This window comes from Rattus rattus, chromosome 1 (genome assembly GCF_011064425.1).
Source record: "Rattus rattus isolate New Zealand chromosome 1, Rrattus_CSIRO_v1, whole genome shotgun sequence".
Lineage (NCBI taxonomy): Eukaryota > Metazoa > Chordata > Mammalia > Rodentia > Muridae > Rattus > Rattus rattus.
In genome coordinates, this window is record NC_046154.1 from 240,099,175 (window position 1) to 240,120,275 (window position 21,101).

Here is a 21,101-nt window from a genome sequence, read left to right on the forward strand (position 1 = left end):
GGACTGAAGACACATACACACATCACGTGGACTCAGAAGAGCAGCCAGATCATGATCACTAAGTGTGAAGAAGAAAGAGGACTTAGCAGTAGTTCCTAAATGGCACCTGGAAACACAGAACATAGATGGCTGTTGAGAGAAGATGTATGGGTAGAGCCTGAGAATTACAGAGGGACAATGACTATAGAATGTGAATCAAAATTTCAAATAGCTTCAAGAGTCCAATAGTAAACACCAGAAAAAATATGTAATGTGACAGCGTGGGAGTAAAGTGACAGGTATCCCTCACTGGGGAGAAAGGAGACAACAGCTTCTCAGCTCTATGTTCATTGTCATCGAGAGGAATATCCAGGATGGCCACCCCCCCCGAAATACTCCAGAAATCAATTTTTTTAAATCAAAAAAAGAAAAACCATCTGATTTTAACACCACCTAATTATAAAAAAATACCTGAAGACTTTTCCTATAGTAAGCTGAGGCATGGTGAAGGGTGGGGGTGCTCTGACTTCTATAATAATTTAGACTCACCCAAAGCACTGGACACACCACTAGTAAATGTGTAGTTGATAACAGGGGATTTCTCCACCATTTCCCAGAAGTCAGAAAGATTCCTTCCTGAAAAAAATAAATAAATCACACCACGGAGATGAAATCTTGGGTTTGCCTACTGGAGTGTGAAGCTCAATGCTCACCCAGAGAACTTCCAGATCATTGCTGCTCACCTGACTTTCCCACCATCACACAGATGAAGACACAGTCTGATTCATTGGTCTGACTCACTGCAAGACAAAGAACACAACCACAATGTTGCAATGACCAATAAGGCACGGTCTCTAAAATCAAGTCTAAGGCTACAATGCTGCTTCTGTCTGTCTGATTCCCCCATTCAGCATATCATGTATACAGTGTCACTGAATTCTCATTACCCTCCTATGTGGAAGCTGTAAGCACATGTCTGCAGACCTTTAACAGGGCATCCCCAGTGCAGTTAGAGAATACTGTATTTACAAACACAGAAGTTTTATATTTTGAATGTTTCCTGGCATGTTTGTACCATACTTACAGAACCAGCAGCCACCAGGGAAGCCTGCAGCAATCCCATTCATCCCAGCCATTATTCATTTGTGAAAATGTTTGACCCTTTGAATATGTAGAAAATAGTCACCTTCCCCAAGACTGCCTTTTTGTCTTTAAAGGGGAAGGGGAAGTTACACCCACTGTGAGAGTCTGCTGATACCCTCCCTGTGTTGATTGTAGTATTTGCCTTTCAATTTGTGGGACTCTAGGAAGATCCCTGTTTGGATGGAACCATCAAGGTTAGAAATAAGCCAACACCTAAAACCTAAATAGAGCTTACCTGAGGTTGCCTGATACTCTGACCCATAGCAGGGCTTGGGATATGGACCTACCAGGCTTAGCTATATATTTTTTTGATGAATACTAGACCTAAATCTTGCCAGGCACCCTGAAAATACACACCAGAGAGGATGGAGGTTGATTTAAAAATCTCAGTGAGGTAGCTGGTAGAATTTCCAACAATGTCCACCAGCAACGCTGTGAAATCTGCAAAACAAATTGGAGAAGCTCTCTGAATTTTGAAGCAGAGACACAAGGGGGAAAGAGGAAAATCCAATTAGATTTTCCTTTTCTCAGAATGAATTTTACAATTGTAATTTAAATTAATCTGCTAAAGACTATTGATACTCACACATAGGAAAATACGATTTCAAAAAATATTAAAGGCAAATTCAAGCAGAGAACTTTTTATAATTCAAATCTTTCTCTTGTAATATCCAAGAGCTACCAAAGATCTCCACTACTTCATCTAATTTCGTTAAGTTATCAAATCTATTCAGGAGGAATCAGGTCCATAGACATGTAAGATCTATTTACACAAAGTTGAAAATTGAAAATTTAATGTCAGGTTGTGAACTACAGACATCAGATAAGACCTCTGTAAAATATCAACAAGAATGTCCTCTTTTGACCACTGTACTTAGAGCATGGAAGGAGAAGTCTGGGAGACTTTTATAACACTTTATGCTGCAGAACCATTGAATACATTCTGGACATGAAGCCTACTGGATGACTTCTCATCATGCTTCATACAGATGCTTCTTTTCTCATCAATGGGATGGGAAGTTGCTTGTAAGAACAGACTGGAAAACACATACCCTGTAGATGCAGATTAATGTCCTATGATAATCAATAATTGGTGTAGTAAATCAACACTAGTAGGTAGAGATAAGCCCGAGTTACAACATGACTGTGTGGTCACATGGTTACCCTGTGTGCTGGCTGGTCTTGTGTGTTAACTTGTCAGTCATCAGATAAGAAGAAGCCTTATTTGAGGCAATGCCACCATGAGATCCAACTATAAGGCATTTTCTCAATTAGTGAAAAATGGGCAAGGTACCAGCCCATTGTGAGTGGTGTTGTCCCTGGGCTGGTGGTCTTGGGTTTTATAAGAAAGAAGGCTGAACAAGACATGTGAGCAAGCCAGTAAGCATCATTTACCATGGCCCTTGTAGCAGCTTCTGCCTCTAGGTTCCTGTTCTGCATATGTTTCTGTCCTGGATTTCCTCCATGATGAACTGCAGTGTGTACCAATGTGGAACTGTAAGCCAAATAAACCCTTTCCTCCCCAACTTGGTTTTTGGTTATAGTGTTTCCTTGCAGCAATAGAAACCATAACTGTGACCCCTGGATGGAAAAGTGCTATGTAGTATACCTCTGTAGATGTTGATAGCACTCTGTCCAGAAGGCTGGAGACCATGATTCTCTTCTTTCTGTATTATATTGTAGAGTCTATTAATGTGCTCAATCTCATTACTCATCCATCTATCTTCCTTCTGCTTCTCAAAACTCTTCCTTCATTAATTCACTTACTCAATATACATCCATAGGATGTCCATAGTGTGCCAGATACCTGCTAGGTACTGGAGATGTTTGTAATACATACTGCAGAAGTTAAAGTTGATTGGGGTGAGGGGAATCAAAATGGATCAGTATGCAAACGTATTTGTCACCAAGCCTGCTGACTTGTTTTGGATGTCCAGGCAGGACTCACATGATGGAAGGTGAAAATCTACTCCTGAAAGTTCTCCTCTGACCTCTGCAAGTGTGCTATGGCATACTACTGTTGCATGTGCATTCTTCCCCTCCAATAAATAAATAAGTAAATGGATATTTAAAATATTGTAAAATTAATGGGAAAGAAAGACTCACAAGTTGAATGATAAAATGCAAAGCTGCATAGAAGCTATGAGCAGATGCCAAGGATCAATCCTAGTTCTGCCTAAGGATTAAAAAAAATGATGGTACCTGTCCAGAGTCCTATAGCATATTATAGAGTTTGAATCTGAGCTGAGATTTGCCTTAACCAAAAGTCCCCTCCTCCCAAGATCCCTACCACCCACTCATACAACCTGTCACTCACCATTCTCTGTCCACTTCCTCTTTCAAAGTATGTTTAGAATTATTTCATTTGGGTTTGAAAGAAAGCCAGTTATTGTTACTTTGAAGATATTCTTTATTTCCACAGAAATTCAATTAGTTGATTTACAATCAATGCTCTGAGATGCTTTGTGTCTAAGTCCCTTTATATAAAAATAGAAGACAGGAACAATTTTTTTTATCTAGCCACTTAGTGATTATTTAAGACCACCTTTTAATATTCAGTCTGAACAGCCTGTGGAATCCATTTGAGCATTGCTGACAAGAGGGTAAATGCCAGTAATATTTCTAGAAGTTTTAACAAATTGAATCACAACAAGATTGTTTCCCTGTCAGCCAACAATTTCATTTCAAGGGCTTTATCCTACAGAGATAATTTGGCTAGTGCTTCAAGTGATTCTGCACAGGTGCTTACCACAGCACTGATTATAATAGTAAAGGTTGTCAGTAATAGGAGACAGGTAAATAACCATCACCTTGTCTTTCAGTGAATAGTGAACATCTTTTTGAAGGACTAGGCATAATTACATATCTTGGGATAGAATGCATTTTAAGAGACACACTCCAAAATCAGTTACCAGTTGCACATATGATGGCACATCAGGGCATGACTACACCCTCACCAAAATAACTTCTTCTTGTAGTAGATGGAAATGAATACAGAGACTCACAACTGGACAATGTACAGACAGCAGCTTTGGAGCATTCAGCTCTAAATTGCATTTCTTTATCAAACCCTCTTAAAACTCAGAAATGGATTTTGAAGAGGAGAGAGCAAGATTGTAAGAACCCGGAGTTGATAAACCATGCCAAGGAAGTAACACAACAGGACCAATGTCTGAGTACTTTCAGAGACTGAGAGAGAACACTCACGGCTTGCACAGACTCAAACTAGATGGGCTCACCCACTGAGAAGGATAAGTGCACAAAGTGCCACCTCTAGAATCTATTTGCAATTGACAACTTTTTGGGAAAAGGAAAATTACCTTTCTGCAATGGAGTGTCATTGAGTACATCAAACACATTCCACGGAAGACCCTAGGCACAGAAATGATTGAATTCTATGTTTGTTTGTTTTTGTGCACTCTTCATTTTGTTTTGGTAATTTTCTTTTGTTTTTGTTTTGTCTTGTGATGTTGTTTTAGTTCTTTGGCTTATTTTCTTTTGCTTTTTTTTAGACCATGATATTGGTTGCCTAAGGAGATGTAGAGATCCTGGGAGAAGTCAATGTGGGAAGGTATGATCAAAATAAACTGTAAGAAAAATTTTAACAGTAAATTAGATAGAGTTAGAAAGTTAGTTAAAATATTATGCTCTGTTGGGTATATTCCCAGGAGTGGTATAGCTGAGTCCTCAGGTAGTACCGTGTCCAATTTTCTGAGGAACCTCCAGACTGATTTCCAGAGTTGTTTTTACCAGCTTGAAATCCCACCAAAAATCGAAGAGTGTTCCTGTTTCTCCACATCCTCACTAGCATCTGCTGTCACCTGATTTTTGATCTTAGCCATTCTGACTGGTGGAATATCAGTGTTATTTTGATTTACCTGATGACTAAGGATTTTGAACATTTCTTTATGTGCTTCTTGGCCATTCAAGTTTCCTCAGTTGAGAATTCTCTATTTAGCTCTGTACCCCATTTTGTAATAGGGCTATTTGGTTCTCTGGAGTCTAACTTCTTGAGTTCTTTGTATCTATTGGATCTTAGCCCTCTATTGGATGCAGGATGTAGATTTCCCAATCTCTTGGTTGCTGTTTTGTTCTATTGACAGTGTCCTTTGCCTTACAGAAGCTTTTCAATTTTATATGGTCCTGTTTGTCAATTCTTGATCTTAGAGCATAAGCCATTGCTGTTCCGTTCAGAAAAATTTTCCCAGTGCCCATGTGTTCGAGGCTCTTGCCCACTTTTTCTTCTATTACTTTGAGTGTATCCGGTTTTATGTGGAGGTCCTTCATCCACTTGGACTTAAGCTTTGTACAGGGATATAAGAATGGATTGATTTGCATTCTTCTACATGCTGACTGCCAGTTGAATCAGCACCATTTGTTGAAAATGCTATCTTTTATCTTTTTCTCCATTGGATGGTTTTAGCTCCTCTGTCAAAGATCAAGTGATCAAAAGTGTGTGGGTTCATTTTTGGGTCTTCAATTCTATTCCACTGATCTATCTGCCTGTCTCTGTACCAATGGCATGCAGTGTGCTCTGTAATACAGCTTGAGGTCAGAGATGGTAATTCCTCCAGAAGTTCTTTTACTGTTGAGAATGTTTTTTGCTATCCTGGGTTGTTATTACAAATGAACTTGCAAATTGCTTGTTCTAACTGCATAAAGAATTGATTTGGAATTTTGATGGGGATTGCATTGGCTCTAGATGGTCATTTTACAATATTAATCCTGCCAATCCATGAGCATAGGAGTTCTTTCCATCTCTGAGGTCTTCTTTAATTTTTTTCCTCAGATGCTCCAACATGTAATAAGAACACACACTCCACTATGTTCATAGTAGCCATATTTATAATAGCCAGAAACTTAACACAACCCGATGTCCCTCTACAGAGGAACGGATACAGAAAATGTGGTACATTTACACAATAGAATACTACTCAGCTATTAAAAATAATGACTTCATGAAATTCAAAGGCAAATGGACAGATCTAGAAAATATCCTGAGTGAGGTAACTCAGTCACAAAAGAACATATATATAATATGTATTCACTGATAAGTGGATATTATGTAAAGAGCTTGGAACACCCATGATATAACTCATGGACCACATGAAGCTGAAGCAGAAAGAAGACTAAAGAGTGGATGCTTCAGTCCTACTTAGAAGGGGGAACAAAAATAATCAAGGGTGATAGGGACTTGGGAGGAAAAGAGAAGGTGTAGGGGAAAGCAAGTGGCAGAATCAAATATGGGAGGAGACAGAAGAGGTGTACAAAGGGTCAGGAAATTGAACAGAGGTGTGTAGCAATGGGGGATGGGAAACTTGGAATAGCAACCAGAAAGTTCTAGATGCCAGGAGAGCAAGAGCCTCCCTACAGGGATGATATTAGCTGAAATATCTCACAAAGGGTAGGCAGAACCTGTTCAGATCCTATCCAGAGGTTAGGCACACCCCTGCCGCAGTTGAGGCATGGGACCACCTACCCATCTCCAAAATTTTAACCCAGAATTGCTCCTGTCTAAAGGACATACAAGGACAAAAGAATCAAGCAGAGTCTGAAGGAAAGGTCATCCAGAGACTGCCTCATCTAGGAATCCATCGCACATGCAGATACCAAACCTAGATGCTATTGCTGATGCCAAGAAGTTCTTGCTTACTGGAGCCTGATTCAACTGTCTCCTGAGAGGCTCTGCCAGATCTTGACCAATACAGATAGATGTAGATGCTTGAAGCCAACCATCAGACAGATTATGGGGACCCCAATGGAGGTGTTAGGGGAAGGACTGAAGGAGCTCAAGGGGCCTTATCTGGAAGGGGAGGCCTTTGATCCTGTGAAGGCTTGATGCCCCAGTGTGGGGAAATGCCAGGGCTTATGAGGTGGGAGTGGGGGGACACCCTCATAGAAGCAGGGTAAGGGGAGATGGCATAGGAGGACTGCAGAGGGGAAACCAGGAAAGAGGATAACATTTGAAATGTAAATAAATAAAATCTCAAAATTTTAAAAAAGAGTATATTGTATGAAATATTTTTCAATTAAAAACTCAAAAAATAGAAAAATTATACTCTAACATTATTTTAGTAAAAGAATGTTAAATTTTAGTTAGGGCATAGCTTATTTTTTCTTTTTATCAAAACTATATCTTCAAGCCTTCTTTGCAGGGGTCTGGTCATATCCCTAAATTCTGCACTATGGAATGTGAATGGTGTCTGCATTGCAAGTGATTATGCCTTCCAATTCTTTTCACCCTTATAGATAGAGTGTGGTGATAAACTATCTTGCATCCTGAGGACAAAGGCAACACTTTATAGTAGCAGAGCAACAAGTTACAGGGAACCTGGGCTTTTACATTTATAGGTTATATAGCTAGTTTAAATGTTTCCAAGAAATATTAATATAAAAATACATTAAATAGTTAAGCAGGGAACAAAGAAAGAACCTCTCACTTCTTTCGTAACCTGTATTTTAGCAAGTAACCAGAGGAATCCTTTTGCAGACATGGTACGAACTGTAGGAAGTTGGTCTGGTGTTGCTATATATACAAATGCTAAAATCTGGTTTCTCCAAATGAGCAGATTCTCATGTACACCCACTTTTGTTGTATAAACCTAGCCCCCTAAGTTATCCCTGACTGGTTAATAAAGATGTCTCCAGCCTGGGCTGTGTAGAAGAGATAGGGCAGGGTAGAGGTCCCCCTCTTCTTAGGCAGGGAACAGAAGGAGAGGAGACAGGACAAGCAGGAGAAGGAAGAAGTTGTCATGGGGTAGATGGATCATGAGCACGTGGCCATAAGGGCCAGCCTGTTAGGAAGGAGTGGTCTAAGAAGAACATGGCAAGTGATATCTCAGGGTTACTGAGAGGGAAGTAGGCAAAATAGCACAGAGCGTTGATATCTGCCCAGGTCTCTTGTTTTAAGGATTGTTATAAATATAAAGTTTTTTTTTTAAATTTGGGAACTAAATGATCTAAGGTGGGGTAGAAACTCCCAAATAATATGTACCACTATAACAAACCTTGTCATTCCTTGGCACCAGAGAAACACACTATTGCACTGAGTTTCTGAGTTGTTGGCCTTGTGGTCTGTTAGCTACCAGGAATTTATAGTGCCTTCATCTAGACCAGGGGTTCTCAACTTTCCTAATGCTGAAACCCTTTCATATAGTTTTTCATGCTCTAGTGACCCCCATCCATAAAATTATTTCATTGCTATTTTATAACTGTATTTTTGCTATTGTTATGAATTGTAATATAGCTGTCTGATATGTAGGATATCTGATATTTGGCCGCTCCCAATAGGGTCATGACATACAGGTTGAGAATTATGCAATATATTTGGATTATAAAAGGAATATATAGTGTCATTGAAAAGAATTCCAAATATTGCAAGTCCATATTGATGAATTTTCTTTCATTTAAAACACTTCAATCTTTTCATCAGAGATAATAGCCTTTGTGGTGTTCAAATAAGTGCATATTTTATCATTGATAGTGCTGTATTCTGGAAAATATTTAGAATTTCTCTTCCTATCTGAAAATTGCTGTGAACATTGATTCCCTCTTAGAGGCAATATCTGGCCACACACAATCATTGTTCACTGTACATGACTGTGTTTCTACGTTTCCCAGTAGTGAATATCTACAATTTCTCATTATTTTGTCACATAAACAATAGTAATGAATACCTGTTTGTGTATACACATTTCTCTATAGTAAAAACAACAAGATTTTTCTATAGTAAAAAGACACAAGGTTATATGCATACATTTAAGTGTAATAAGCATCACTATGTTTTATTTTACTATGAGAAAAAAAATACCCAAATGACACAATCAAAATTGGAAAAGTCACAAGGGTATGGGGACTCAACTTACCTGATAAGTCATTGGTCCTGTTGCTCAAACAGTAGCAATACCTGGTAGGGAATTTGGCTGGGTCAACTGTCTTTGGGTTGGAAACTGTAAAGAGAAAGTATTCCTTTAGTGCCACGATACTGGACCTGGCTCTAAGCCCCTCACCCACCACATAAAAACAGAAGAACTGCTGTCACTTACTGTTGTAGATCGCCACGGAAACCTTGTGAAAGGCAAATGAACTGTAAGAAGTGATGCTAAGCACGGAGAAGAATTGCTTGCTATCTGCTGAAGAGGGAGAGAAAGAAGCACAAATGCTTACTGACAGAGTTTTAAATAAATGGATAAATGAAGTCAATACCTGTTACTCCAGTTCTGGGGGGTGCTGAGGTAGGAGGATTGCATGTTTGTAGCCAGTCAAAGTGATCTAATGAGACTGTGTCTTGAAAAGCAAAGAAAAATAGTATGTGTGAGGGAGAGTGAATATGAGCAAGGTAAATGATGTATTTATATAAAAAAAAATGTTGTAAACAGACATCTAGGCCAGCGTAATAAAATAGACACAAACATGAATACATGTATGGTCACATGATATGTTTTGGTTTTGATTTCTTTTGCTTTTACCAAATAGCATGACCCAAAGAAGTTTGGGGAGAAAGGAATTTATTTCTTCTTACAATGTGTGCCCATTTTCCAGGTAGGTCAGTCAGAAAATCAAGGCAGGAGCCTGGAGACAGAAACTGAAGCAGAGGCCATGGAGGAATACTGCTCATTGACTTGCTCACTTCCAACTTTCTCAATCTGCTTTTGGATAACCTCCAGTGCCATCAGCCCAGGGATGGCACCACCTATGCTGAGCTCTGCCACATCAATTATCAATCAAGAATATATACCACAGGTTTGCTTATAGACCAATCTGGTAAAGGCATTGCTACAATTGAGGTTCCCTCTTCCAAAATCACTCTAGCCTATTTCAAGTCAACATAAAATAGGCCAATACATGATATTTGCTAAAGGCACCAAAAACACCCACTGGAGAAAAGATAGTATGTTCAAGAAGTGATGCAGAATACTGGATGTCCACAAGCAGAAGAATGAAATTAGACTCATATCGATCACCTTGCATGAAAATTAACTCCATGTTGAGCAAAGATCTCAATGAAAACTGTTGGAAGGTATAAAGATATGGCTATAGGCAAGGACTTTCTGAATAGGACTCCTTTTGCCTAGTAATTAAGGACACAATCAACACCTGAGCCATTGCAAAACCTCTGGACTCTGGACAACTAAGAAAACAATCGAGTGAAGAAGAAACACACATATTTTGGGATAATCTTTGTCAGCTATGCATTTTACAGAGGACAGAGAAGTTCATGTAGACACGGTATTAAAATGCGTGGTTACCTTTTAAAGCCCTACTGAGCATCCCATTCACAAGCTCTGTCAGGTTGAGTGCAGACAGATCAACTGACCTTGCTGGGAGTTCTGAAAGAGATTTAAAAAAAATCTGTGATAGGATCTGTTCTGCAACAGAACCAGTTTCTCATTTCCAAACTTGGACCGGAACTTCTTCAGACACATGCTGAACACAGACTAAGTGCCAGACACAAGGGCCTCAGAAGTAAGCAGCAAGTCATGTTGGGAGCTCAGTAGGTGACAGTCAATGACACATACTGTGACTCATACAGCACTTGTTTTTAGTGATTCTTTTATCTTTGTGTTTGGAAAGAGAGCATTAATTGACAGACCGCCTCTCATCCACAGAAGGAGGCTCAGGGTCATGATGAGTGTTCTCAGCATCTCTGAATTTGGAGATTGCTATACTGATCATATATGGACACAAGCATGGCAGGGTACTGGCTTCTGCTAAAGTATTATTATATTTTAAAATCCCACAATTTCAACATATGGATTTCATCCCCAGAGAAGCAGATTTAATAGAACTTGAATAAGACCTAGAGACCAGTATGGAACAACAACATCCCCCAGGTACTGGTGTGTATGGTCATATAAAGAGAGGCTGCCAGAAACATTCCCTTCTCTCAGCTGTTACTTGTGAGCAAAAAAACAAAACAAAACAAAACAAACCCCCCCCCAAAAAAAAGGTAGACAAAGTAGTTGATAGCCCTTAGTCCTTTTCATTGTACCTTATTGTAAACATTATCTTTTCCAATTTTTACTTTATACTTAGATTACATTATCCTGGCTGTGCCGATTGGGAATTCTGTTAGAGATGTGGAGAAAACTTGCTCAGCAGTCTGGATTCCCATACCATAGTGAAGGGAAGGTCAAAACTCACCTGTAGTTGCAAGGACATCTACCCCCTTTACCGTCTTCTTTTCTCTGAAGGCAGACTCTGGGAAAGGAAAAAAATTATGACAAAGCATAAATCTTTATTCCCAGTTCTGGGAGTAAGATCACTGAGAAATCCCGAGAAGGGAAGAGACTGGGTCCTTCCTACACTTCCTCCTCTAATTCAGTTTTAGTTCTAATCGGCTGACTGGCTGTGGTCTAGAGAACCATATACTCATAAATAAAATGCAAATAATGCAGACTGTGTGAATTACCTACCTCGTTGAGTGAGTCATGAAACTGGGCTTTAGAGGAAGGAACAACTAGTCTGACTTTGTGCAACTTTAACCTGCTGGGGAGAGGCCGGCATTGTGTGAAGGGTTCAAAATTCACTTCATAGAACTGCAGTTCATAACATCAGGCCGCTTGCCTGTGAGTTTCTGACCTCATGAAGCTTCTTGTCTGGGCCATTGGAAGGAGGATTCCCATGAGTAATGGCAGTAGGAGTTGTAAGGGCACTAACCTGGTCATAGTGGAGGAAAAGGCCTCTTTGAGACAGTGACTGTCCTGGAGGACTAGTCACTTGAATCAGAGAGTGGACAATCATACTGTAACTGTTGCTATCACGCTGCAGAGATGACTGTTTATGGAAATTAAAATGAAAAAAAAATGCAGAAGATTAAAGGTATAGAGTCTAGGAAATGTTCGCAGTGTTCCCGAGTAAGGCCAGAGTAGGGCAGTACTGTACCTGCTGTATGAAGGAAGGATCCATATTTCTCATTCTTGAGTCCTTCGTTTCCAGATACTGAAACAGAAGTTTCCAGCAGTGAAATGTACCCTAGGGCACCTCTCACACAATATGTAACATCCTTAAAAATCATCTTGTCTATCACTTCCTTTCAAGGAAGGAGATACAAAAATCCATGAAGATTTAAGTGATAGACCCAAGTCCCACAGCAGGCAGAAACTAATATAAAACTGAAACTCAGGCTGATAAAATCTTCAGTAAGGCAACTCTGCTATGAGTTTCATCTTGGTTCAATTTATAATATTTAGTATACTATATTTATAAATATATATATTTAGTATTATATATTATACTAGTATATTTTATTATAGTGTGAAGATGTAATATGAAATCACCTCCTTTACAGTATTTTAAAATTTTATTCATTTACAATTTCATACATGTAAGTAGTAAAGCCCAGTCATTTCCATACCTCTATCTTCTCCCCTTATTCCTGATGCCATGTCTTTCCTTTTGTTTTGTAATTCACTGAGTATAATCAAGGCCACTCTGGTTACACTGGATAGACTGGGAAACTTTTCACTGGGTACCTCACTAAAGAAAATGATGTCCTCTCTTCCAGCATGCCTCAACTGCTGTAAGCTATGGAATGTTCCTCATGAGATATGTTATTGACAACTGTGATTAAGCCAATGTAGTGGGTTGGCCTGATTCTGTTTGTATTCTATTGTGAATACTGGTTCCATAAGAGAAGAGGTGGTTGAGCAGACCATTACATAATCAACTGATGCCATGTGAACCTTCTCCCCATTTTAATTGCTTAATAATTGACTAGAGCCTGTGCCAGGGTAATAGAGCACAAAGGTGGTACTGGAGGCTCAAGGTAGGGTGACAGGTAGAGAGGAGAGAGAGAGGAAGAATACAGATAGGAAGAAGCTGCCATGGGCCAGAAATTCATGACCAGGAGAAACAACAACCAACGAGGGACCTTATAGCTTGGGAATAAGTTAATGTAGTCCTAGATCTGCCCAATATAGGTATATGGCTTATAATTAAAATATCTAAATTGTGTGTCTCTTATATGGACTTATTAGGATTGAAAAAAATCCAGCAACAAGGCAGCTTAAGTATTTAGTTCTTTTATTAATGACTGGACTTAGAGTGGGGCTTGTGCCTCTGAAAAGTCTCTTGGTGTTGAAGCTCAAGCACAAGATTTTAAAAGATAAATCCACAATTAAGTCAGTCTTCGAATAGAAGGTTACATTAGTGAGGGATTTGGGAAAGCCTAGTAAAATACACTTTCTTTGTATAGCTCAGCAGTATTTCCCAGACACCACATAATATATTCGGACCATGGTAAAGGCCATGATTAGTTTCAGCAGTCTTGCCAAGGAGAATGCAACTGTCAGGAGTGGAGGCTGAGAGGTGACCTGGCAGGCACAAAATAAAGTTAGTATGGAATGGCATTACCCTAGTCATTTCAGCTATTCTGTGCAGGTCTCATGAGCTGCTCCCCCAACTATGACTGAATGTTTATTGGCTTAGTCTGGTGTGGGTCCTATGAGAGCAAATGCAATTGTTTTGAGTTTATAAGTGCACAGCCACACCATTGCCATAAAATAGCCTTCTGGCCATCTTCCTTATTGCCAGCTCTGACATTCTTTCTGCTCCATTTTCCATGATACTCCCAAAGCCTCCTTCATACAAAATTTTGCTTGAAGAAAGCTATGACCCAACATTCATCCACCTTTCTTTCTCTCTCTCTTTCTTTCTCTCTTTCTTTCTTTCTCTCTTTCTTTCTCTCTTTCTTTCTTTCTTCCTTCCTTCCTTCCTTCCTTTCTTTCTTTCTTCCTTTCTTTCTATCTTTATATCATTTTTCTCCCTTTCTTCCTCCCTTCCTCCATTTCTTTCTTTTGACATTATTCTGTTTGATTTTTTTAATCCAGTATAACATTTGTATTAGTTGTGTGGGAATTTCATACATGCATATATTGAATTTTCGCATACACGCATGCTATAACACACACACACACACACGCACACATACATGTATACACTTCTCATAATTCTTTCCAGTTCCATCTCCCATTCCTGTTATGTGGTATTCCATTCTGCAGACAAACTCATTAAGAAAAGAAGTAAACAACTTAAAATAGCTTTAGGAAAATTCTTAAGCTGATTATGTTCACTAGAGTATATTATATTCTATACCTGAGTATAGTATATTATAGAGTACAGTATATTCTTCAAGAGTGTATAACCAGCAAAGACTGCTGAGAGTTACTCTTAGACAAGCCCACCAACTTGGAACCACTAGCTCAACTGCCTGTGAGAAACAAAGACCAGCTGAGCTGCCTTGTAAGAGGATCAGAGCAACTCTTCATCCTGTTGAACTTTCTTAGGGATGTTCTGTGCACTCCAGGTTTTCATTTTTTGTGAACTGTCAACATGTTCAGATGGGCTTTGGTGGTGTAGCTATCTTTGAATGGTTCTGTTCCCGTAAGTGACCCCCTTACTCATATTACCCTAGTTACTCACAGTTAAAACTCATTAGTTAACAAAGTTGGACTTTTGTGATATCCGTACTTTGCCATGTTGTAAACTGTGCATCTATGATGAGTAGACATATGTCTTTCATCTCCCTAAGAAAAGTCTGTCTCATAACATTCTAGAACACCCCTCTTCTACTGCTAACTTCTTGTTCTTCTTTATTTATGAGGCCAGAATTCAGTTTGTGTTGCCCATATACTCATGGGTGTGGGACCATCCAGTGGAGTGTGTTTGACATCACGGGAATAACATCTTTAAAGAAAATTGACTCTTCCCCTTCTATAAGGCATCTTCTGTGAGTAACTCCTCAGAAAGGGGTGGAGCTCATGGACCCTTCTAACCCCACAAAGCATAAGCATTGAACATCAATAGTTACACACACCACTCTCTTTTTAAGTTAGAAATCCTTGTTTTTCAGTATCTGGAAACAAATTTGAAGCGTACGGTAAATGTCCCTGAAAACCAGAAATGGTTTTCTGTGGAAGCATGTACCTGTTGTATTTTTGCCTTTCAGACTGTCCTATTTGTGTGTGTGTGTGTGTGTGTGTGTGTGTGTGTTCATATATGTTCACATGTGTGCTGGTACATATACATGTGAGTGAGGATAGAAGATAATCTTGACTGCTATACCTTAGACAATGCCCATCCTTGCTCTTTTTAAAAGTAACATACTTGGAACTTAGGGAGACTAAGCTGGCTGGCTAAGGAGCTCCCGAACTGGAATTATAGGTCACCTCACCATGTTTGCCTTCAAACCAAACCAAGCCAAACCAAACCAAAACCCAAAAACTTGGCCTGTGGGAATTGACCTCAGGTCTGTGGGTAATCACATTACTGATTGAGCTATCCTACCAATTGTTATTTTTTTCTGAGGCCATTTCAATGTAGCCCAGGCTATCTTCAAACATGCAGCTAATTTCCTGCCCTCACCTCAATGCTGGGATTATAGGCATGTGCCACCGTATCTGGAAAAACTGTAAGTGTCTAACAGCATGTCATGCAGAAGCTGATTTCAAATAATTGCTAGACAGTTCATAACTCTATTTTGGATAAAAACAAAACAAAACAACAAACAAACAAACAACCCAGCACACTAACATTTTACAATAGCTTGTATCTGACAGTTTTCATACCCAACACCTAATATTTTTCTTAGAATAAATACCTTTTCTTCTTTCTAATTTCCTATGGCATTGGGGTTATTCTCATTTAAAATGGAGAAACTTGGAGATTCAAGTAGAGTAAGTAATTGTGAACAATTATCACACTCACACACAGGATATTGGTACAGCTGGTGGCTTGGGAGAGAGAGAAGTGGTTTCCCGTGGAAGTATTTTATGCCCATTTTGTACCATCTGCCTTTTGAAGCATTGGGTGCTGTACTTAAAAGGAAAATTAAGAAAATAAGAAAAAAACTCCCACCCTTCCTGAAAGTCCAAATGAAAACTGAGGAAGTTATCCTGCTTATGTTTTTAAAAGTTCCAAATGGATGTGCAGTATCTGGTTGTCCTGTGAGCTGTTTTACCAGGCACATTTTGTAAGTCAAGTTCATACCACGTAAACCAGGAAAGGTAAAGGCAAGAGAGCTGTTTCACAAGTGATGATGTCAAACAGCAATGCTTCCATTATAAAATTTCATCCTCTGATGGAAAACCACAGATTGTGAAAATTTAGTAGGATCACCAGAATGAATGACTCAGAGAGCTCCAGGAATCCCCTGGAGGTAAGTGAGCTGGGGAGATGGCAACTACCTACCAGCTGCAGGTAGCAGGGCCATTTCCTTATCTTTCTTGCCTTCTCCTTTAAGACCAGACACTAAAATAAAATAAAATAGGTTTCATCAAAGAAATTACAATAAAGCCATAACATCAGACAGGACTTAGTCCAACTTACTTATGTTTACAGAATTCTGTAATTTCCTTAAAATCCCATGTGTTTTATTCAGTCAGTCATTAGTCATCACATATTTACTGACGACAAATATGATCGAGACTGTTACTCAGCATCAGAATTGTTAGGTATTGGATGTGTTGGAAGGCAGATATAAAAGAAGGGAATTCAATAGTGTAAAGGGTAATAGTTACAAAGAGTGCTTCAAATGGAATGTGAGTATGGTTGACAGGAAGCCTGATCTCATCGCAGCAACGTGGAAATCTTCCCTGGGAGGGCATGGTGGACTGAGATCTGAGAAGGAACAGTATCTGGGTAGGCCCTAAGAGGTAGAGTGCTGTTCTACATACTGAAAATAGCCTGTGTCTCAGTCCTACATTGCCTGTGAGCATCTTTATAAAGAGCTGGCTGAAGGTCAACATGTTAGAGCATCAAGAAAGAAGGAGGTGGGCATTTTCTGGGAGCTGCTGAAGATGAGATAAGCAAGATCATGTGGAGCACGTAAAGGACTTGGAATACTTTCTAAACAGAATTAAGACATCAAATGAATCATTTGTGTGGGATGAGTAGGGAGAATGGAAGAATACAATCAAGTGTTGTAATCATCTGTATCCGAAGATCACTTTAGGCTGACAAGTGGAGAATGGTACAATAGGAGAATTAGTGAACTGGTTCAGAATACTCCCTTGGTGGAAGGGTAAATAAAGGGTGGTGCTGTGAACAAGGGTGATAGAGGGACAGTCTTTTCTGTGACACTCAGCACAAAAGGCCATAGGAAAAGTAAACAATGTGATTAGCATTCTCATCAAAGCACTTAAGATTGTGCATTGAAATATTGTTGGGGGGATTCTTAAAGCACAATAACATCCTCATAAGTTATACAGAATAGATACAAGGAACTGAACAGCCCACCTGCATTCCAGAGAGGGAGGATACAGACAAGGCCCATACACAGCCTCATTGGAGGACCATGCAGCGGGAAGCTCAGCATGCTTGGAAGCTTTGGCAACCTGGGAGCAAAACATCGAGTTCTTAGAGGAAGCTAGGCTGGCTTAGTAAGCACTCTGATGTAGAATATTCTGGGAACAGAACTGGGATGTCATTAGAATATAATTGCATCAGGAAAAGATCAGGTTGAGCTGAGATAAAAAATGGACCCTGTGATTTCTTTGCCTTAATTCTGAAACAAAGCTAATTCTTTTTTTTGTTAATCCCTATATTTGAATGTGAACAGTTGGAGAAGAAGCTCTGGCCCATAGAGTTACTGAGGAGTCTTATTTAGTGGACTCTAACAATTTGTAACTTTTAACCTGGTAACCCATTACCTGTAGACTCCTTAGCTATGATGACAGTGGGAGGGGCATAGCTTGTGGGTATTGGGGCACCCCTTATATGTTTGGTAGAAAGTGATGATGGTTTCTTAGTTACAGTCTATGTCAAAATCATGGATGTACTCCACATGATTGCAGAGATCTGGGAATATGGGAGGCTTACCTACAAATTTAAAGGGTATTCATGTAGTTTCTGAGATGAGAAATAGCTAAAAACAAAACAGTAATATTAACATTACTCTTAGTATACTAAATGCTAAATTTATGAATGTAGGTAACTCTTACAACTCTGTGGCATCTGTACCAGCCACTTTTGAGAGTTTACTTTGTCGTGTGACAGCTAAAGTAGAAAAGAATAGAATAATAATGACAAAAAATTATTGAGCACTTTCTGTGTCACAAACTACACAGAATACTGAGGTATATTTTCCCTCTGTGAAGCCAGATTGTCTGCCCTAAGCTGGAGTTAGCACTGACTTCAGCTTAGGGACATGAGAATGCACATAGGATGAAACCTTTCCTCCAGGACTAGACAATATTTCTGTGCTCTGCTGATCTTTATGTATAAAATGGACAGTCACATGTGTATTCCGAAGCGTAAAGGGGATCATGAAATCCACTAGCTAGTGTAATTGTTGGTCTAGAGAGGGTGCCTAAGAATCTTAACTGTCTGTCATCCCACGACCTTTTGCTTTTTGCTCCCACCCCTTCATTATCTGCATTAGCAGAACCTCAGAGCTACCCAGATGATGAGAAAAATACAAGTTTATGTCAGAAAAAGCCATTATTTCTATTTTTGTAACAGTTACATGTATTTTATTGATTGCTGATCATCATGTCAACAACTTCCATTTACTAAAAGTAAATGTGTTAAACTTCTCTACTTTAAGACCATGATTTCTGCTGATTTTGTCCATGGAGGAAGCAGTAATTTTCCATTCATTTAGGTTTCCATTCATCTCTTTGACAGAATCAACTACATGTTTGGCAGAAAGTAAGCAGAATTAGCAAATGAAAAAAGAGAAAGCTCAATTAAACTGAACTTGAGACAAGCAAAGAATGTTAGCGTAGTGTATCCTATTCAGTGCTTGAGACAGCCTGGCTAGGAGATGCAGAAGGTTCTTGAAAGAACTTCACAGCTTACACAGTAGACAAACCAGACTTGAAGTCAGGGTAGAACTAATTACTTCTTCTCTCTCTAATCTTCCTCTTGCAAACCTGGGCTATGTTGGGACAGTTTAGTGTAGGGTAGACTTAGAACATGTACTCTATTTGACTCAAGAGTTGGGCTTTGTAACCTATATCTAACTAGACCTTCCCGCAGCCCAAACCAAGAGATGGGCCTTAGGGAACACTTGTTTGAAAGCAAAGACTCTGGAGACAGATATCTTGAACTTATTCCCTGGTTCTGCCATTTTTCATCTGTTTTTGTGGTTAAAACTATTTGTATCTCACTTTCATCCCTCAGGGCTATGACGTACAGCAAAATATGTTGTGTATGTATAATGCAGTAGGCAGAACCTGACAGAACTAGAGCTGCCTGATTGTTTAACTAAAGATGCAATGCCCAAGAGCATTGGTACGCCAACAGGCAAACCAATACTTTTCTCCATGTGACAGACTTATAGTCCTCAAAGCCGTATCTTACCCAATCTATATCAGCTGTCAAATACTTTGCTCCAAAACTAGGTTATCATTATTTGCCTCATTCCCCATGGCTATTACTGTAATATCTGCCATCCATTGCTCCTTCAGTGACACTTGCAGAGAAGCAAATCAGCAATGATAATGACTACAGTAAAGCCCAGAGGGATTAAGCCACCCTAAGACATGACACTTTAGCACATGGATTACTTTGAGCTGAAAGCTATTGAGAATTGACAGGCATTAGAAGTAACCTTTGCACTGATTCCTTTATCTGACAAAATGCACACATTTCCAATGAACGGATTCTGCTATAATTCCCATGTCTAGAAAACCTTTCGTGGCTATACAGATGGAAAATTGGCACTGAGTCAGACAGACTGCACACAGAGCTCACCTTATAGTAAGCCTTGTCTTCAGTTTGCTTTCCCATGTACTTAACATCCTACCTCTAGAAGCTCAAATGATCCTTTCTTTAAATATATTTCCTCTCACAGCTTTATTGACCTCTTTCTAAAACAGCATGTAAAACTCTGGATTTAGTCGCCTCTTTGAGACTTTTATTTCTGTGGTGACTGACATAGCATATGGGATACCACACTTCATTTAATCTAATTTCTGTTCGTTCAATTTGAAGCTCCCCAGGCGTTGATACTAAGATTAGAGGGAATAAGATTTTTGTTGGTAGACTAGCCTCCATGTACTAAGTCTCCATATTTAGATACCGCCTTTGTGCATTATTTTGTATGCCTATCATATTAGATAGATAAGACCTGTTATGTAATATAAAAACAAAAAGATTAGAGGTGGACCCCTTGGCTCATGGCCACACGGCTTCTTAAAGGAGAAGCACGGGTGATAGCTCATGTCTGTGAACCCAACCTTCAGGAGGGTGAGGCAGGAGGATCATTATGAGTTCAGAGCCAGCCTCGGCAACAAAGCAAGTTTCAGGCCAGCCTGGAATATAGTGTAAGACCACGTTTCAAACTAATAAAAAATACAAAACAAATCAAGCCCCAAACAAAATCAAACCCAGTCCAACCCAACAGTACACAACACTAAATAGTAGAGCTAGAAATTCTTTCCTACCTGCAAAATGTCTCCCTGGCAAGTCATGGAAAGGACCTGATGCTAAAAACAAAGTTGATGACTTCTAAGTATTTTAATGGATGGAAGATTAGAAACCCAGAAACTCCCAAGGAGACAGATTGAAAAAAAAGTGACTTGAGACCAGAGGGTCAAGATCCACCCAAGAGTCTTATAATAGCTACTCATGATATTCCACGTTTTTTTTTTTTAAATCAACAACAGCCGTGGTGTTGGTCGCATGTGCAGTAAGATATTAGCTTTTAGAGTCTTAGTAAACATTGTATAGTAAACATTGTATTACTTTCAGTTAATACAGAGTACAGATCATCAATGTTTGGTTGGAACTGACAAGCGACTCTAACTTTCCCATTGCACTGTGAAGGGGTGAAGATATCCCTTTGCTACAGAAATCACAGTGACACACAGGGAAGAAGTGCTCACATCGATCAGCCACAGTGATTGTGAGATATTTAATTCTCCATGTATCTTTATGGTCATTTGCTCATCTAATTTCTAGCTTAGCACCACTTCCCTGTTTTTAGAGAGGAAGTAGATGAGGGGTTACTAATTGCTCAAGGCCATTAAGGTGGT

At 39.3% G+C, this 21,101-nt stretch overlaps 1 protein-coding gene across 1 annotated transcript in view; it reads right to left on the reverse strand.

Moving 5' to 3' along the window:
- Hhla1 (HERV-H LTR-associating 1) overlaps positions 1–17,437 on the reverse strand; it is a 31,879-nt gene extending 14,442 nt beyond the window's left edge. The window contains 10 exon segments of the mRNA XM_032890693.1: positions 529–615; positions 723–779; positions 1,480–1,563; positions 8,988–9,071; positions 9,168–9,251; positions 10,371–10,451; positions 11,266–11,322; positions 12,007–12,063; positions 16,312–16,371; positions 17,359–17,437. Coding sequence (XP_032746584.1) covers positions 529–615; positions 723–779; positions 1,480–1,563; positions 8,988–9,071; positions 9,168–9,251; positions 10,371–10,451; positions 11,266–11,322; positions 12,007–12,063; positions 16,312–16,371; positions 17,359–17,437 — 730 coding nt within the window.
- Between the last annotated feature and the right edge of the window lie 3,664 nt (positions 17,438–21,101).